At 47.6% G+C, this 2,121-nt stretch overlaps 1 protein-coding gene across 1 annotated transcript in view; it reads left to right on the forward strand.

Moving 5' to 3' along the window:
* The first annotated feature begins 1,786 nt into the window (after positions 1 to 1,786).
* The window catches only part of LOC110302424 (proline-rich protein 23A3-like), a 729-nt gene continuing 394 nt past the window's right edge, over positions 1,787 to 2,121 (forward strand). The window contains exon 1 of the mRNA XM_021173233.1: positions 1,787 to 2,120. Coding sequence (XP_021028892.1) covers positions 1,787 to 2,120 — 334 coding nt within the window. The remainder of the gene's footprint in view (position 2,121) is intronic.

Below are 2,121 nucleotides of genomic sequence, written 5' to 3' on the forward strand. Positions count from 1 at the left end.
ACAGGAAACTGGATAAGTTGGGCCAACCCCATGATCCCAACACTCTAGAGGTGGAGGCAGGAGGGTTAGAAGTTCAAGGCCATTCTCCTCCACATACCCAGTCTGGGGAAATTCTGCTTCAAAAGCAAACAAACAAATAAATAGTAAATAGAAATAAAAATAGGACATAGAACATATACATAGAATATTAAATTTTTATTAATATTGTTTCAATTTTTAATGCTCTCAGTGATACCCTCTTCTTTCTTTTTATTGCTTTGTTGCTGTTTTGAGACAGGGTCTTTCCATGTAGACCTGGACCTAACTATGTGGGCCACGCTTACCTCAGACTCACAGACATCTTCTTGCTCATGTTGGGATTAAAGGCGTGAGGCATTAGACAGAACCACCTGGCTTTTTTGTTTTTTCATGTGCATCAGTGTTTTGCCTGCATGGTATGTCTGTGTGAGGGTGTTGGATCCCTTGGAACTGGAGTTTCAGACAGCTGTGAACCGCTGTGTGGGCACTGGAAAGTGAACTCAGGTCCTCTGGAAGAGTAGCCAGGGCTCTTAATACGCTAAGCCATCTCTCTAGCTCTCTTTTTCTTTTCTTTTCCTTTCCTTTTTCTTTCTTTTTTTTAAACAGGACCTCATCCAACTCAGACTGACCTTTAGCTCTGTGTGGAGACGAGGCAGGATAAGACCCCTGCCTGTACCTCCCCAGTGCTCATAGGGTGATCATCCCCCCACTGGGCCTAAGTTTTAATACAGCCCCAAATCTTCAGAAAATGTCTACCTGAAGGTTTCCCTCTGGCATCTTAAATGCAGGATTCCTAGAACTGGAGAAAGATCTGTGCATTTCACTATCCTTGGGCAGGAGATGTGTTCGAGGTGATGCTCAGAACCTATGCAGGAAGTACTGGGTTCCATCTACAGCAAGCTGTAAGTCGAATCTAGGGTTATACTCATGAATTCGAGTGCTCAGAAAATTACCTCTTCATCATGTATTCATTTTGGTTGGGTTTTTAAAAAGGGGGTTGTTTATTTTTATTCTATGTGTATGGATTTTTACCTGCATGCATGTCTCTATGCCATGTACTTGCCTGTTGCCAGAAGATGAATCTAGCCAAACCATGATTGTTTGTTATTTAAAATGGTGTCCCCCTGTCTCAAAAAACAAAAAGTTAATAATAATAATAATAAATAAAATAAAATGGCGTCCCACTCTGTGACCCAAGCTAGACTGAAACTTGAGATTCACCTCCCTTACCTCTAACAATGCTGGGATCGCATGGTTGTCCTGTCGGCAAAAGAATACATGTACACTGTCTCCTTGCTTTGGTAATCTTTCGAATCCTTAAAACCACTCGAAAACAGAAATTCTAACATCTAAAGATCCGCCATCTTCGAATTCTATTCCTGGTCTGTCACTTAAAACAAAACAAAACAAAACAAAACAAAACAAAACAAAACAAAACAAAACAAAACAAAACAAAACAAAACAAAACATGGAAGTTATTCTGCCCCCTACAGGCCACAGAAGTGTTTCTCAAGCATAGCCTAGGCCATTGGGAAGCCTAGTACGCCACTCCTGGGTGGAGCCTCCGAAATGGAGGCAAGAGGGGCGGAGCCTAGTGTGACATTTCACGACTTCGCTTTCCGGTGCATCTCTTGAGGTGTGATTGACGTCAGGGTATATCCGGTGTGAGGAAAGCGCAGGACAGCAGAGCACGAGACAGCAGCCGCTCTGCCCGCGCCATCGCACCTGCTCCGCACCCGCGCCTCTCCAGCCCGCAGAGCCGTCCATCATGCTGCGCACCAGGCCCCGTAGCCCCTGCGTCGACCCCGCGCCCTGCTGGTCACCTCAGACACCAGCACCCAGCCCTGCCAAGCGCCGCCGCCTCCACCAGGAGCCCGCATGCCCAGAGCCCCTTGCTCAGCCCGAGCTGGAAGCGCCTGCCAGCAGCGCGCTCACCTCCGTGGTGTTCCTGGCCGCCGGTTCTGCCCTGCAGCTGCCCCTGGATGGCATCGACCTGCTATTGGAGCCAGAGCCCACCTCGGTCCTGCAAGTGTCGCTCCAAGGACACACCATCCTCCTGGTCCCCGAGGGACTCCAAGACTCCACCCATTTTGGACAGCCTGG

Source organism: Mus caroli, chromosome 9, assembly GCF_900094665.2.
Source record: "Mus caroli chromosome 9, CAROLI_EIJ_v1.1, whole genome shotgun sequence".
NCBI classification, from domain to species: domain Eukaryota; kingdom Metazoa; phylum Chordata; class Mammalia; order Rodentia; family Muridae; genus Mus; species Mus caroli.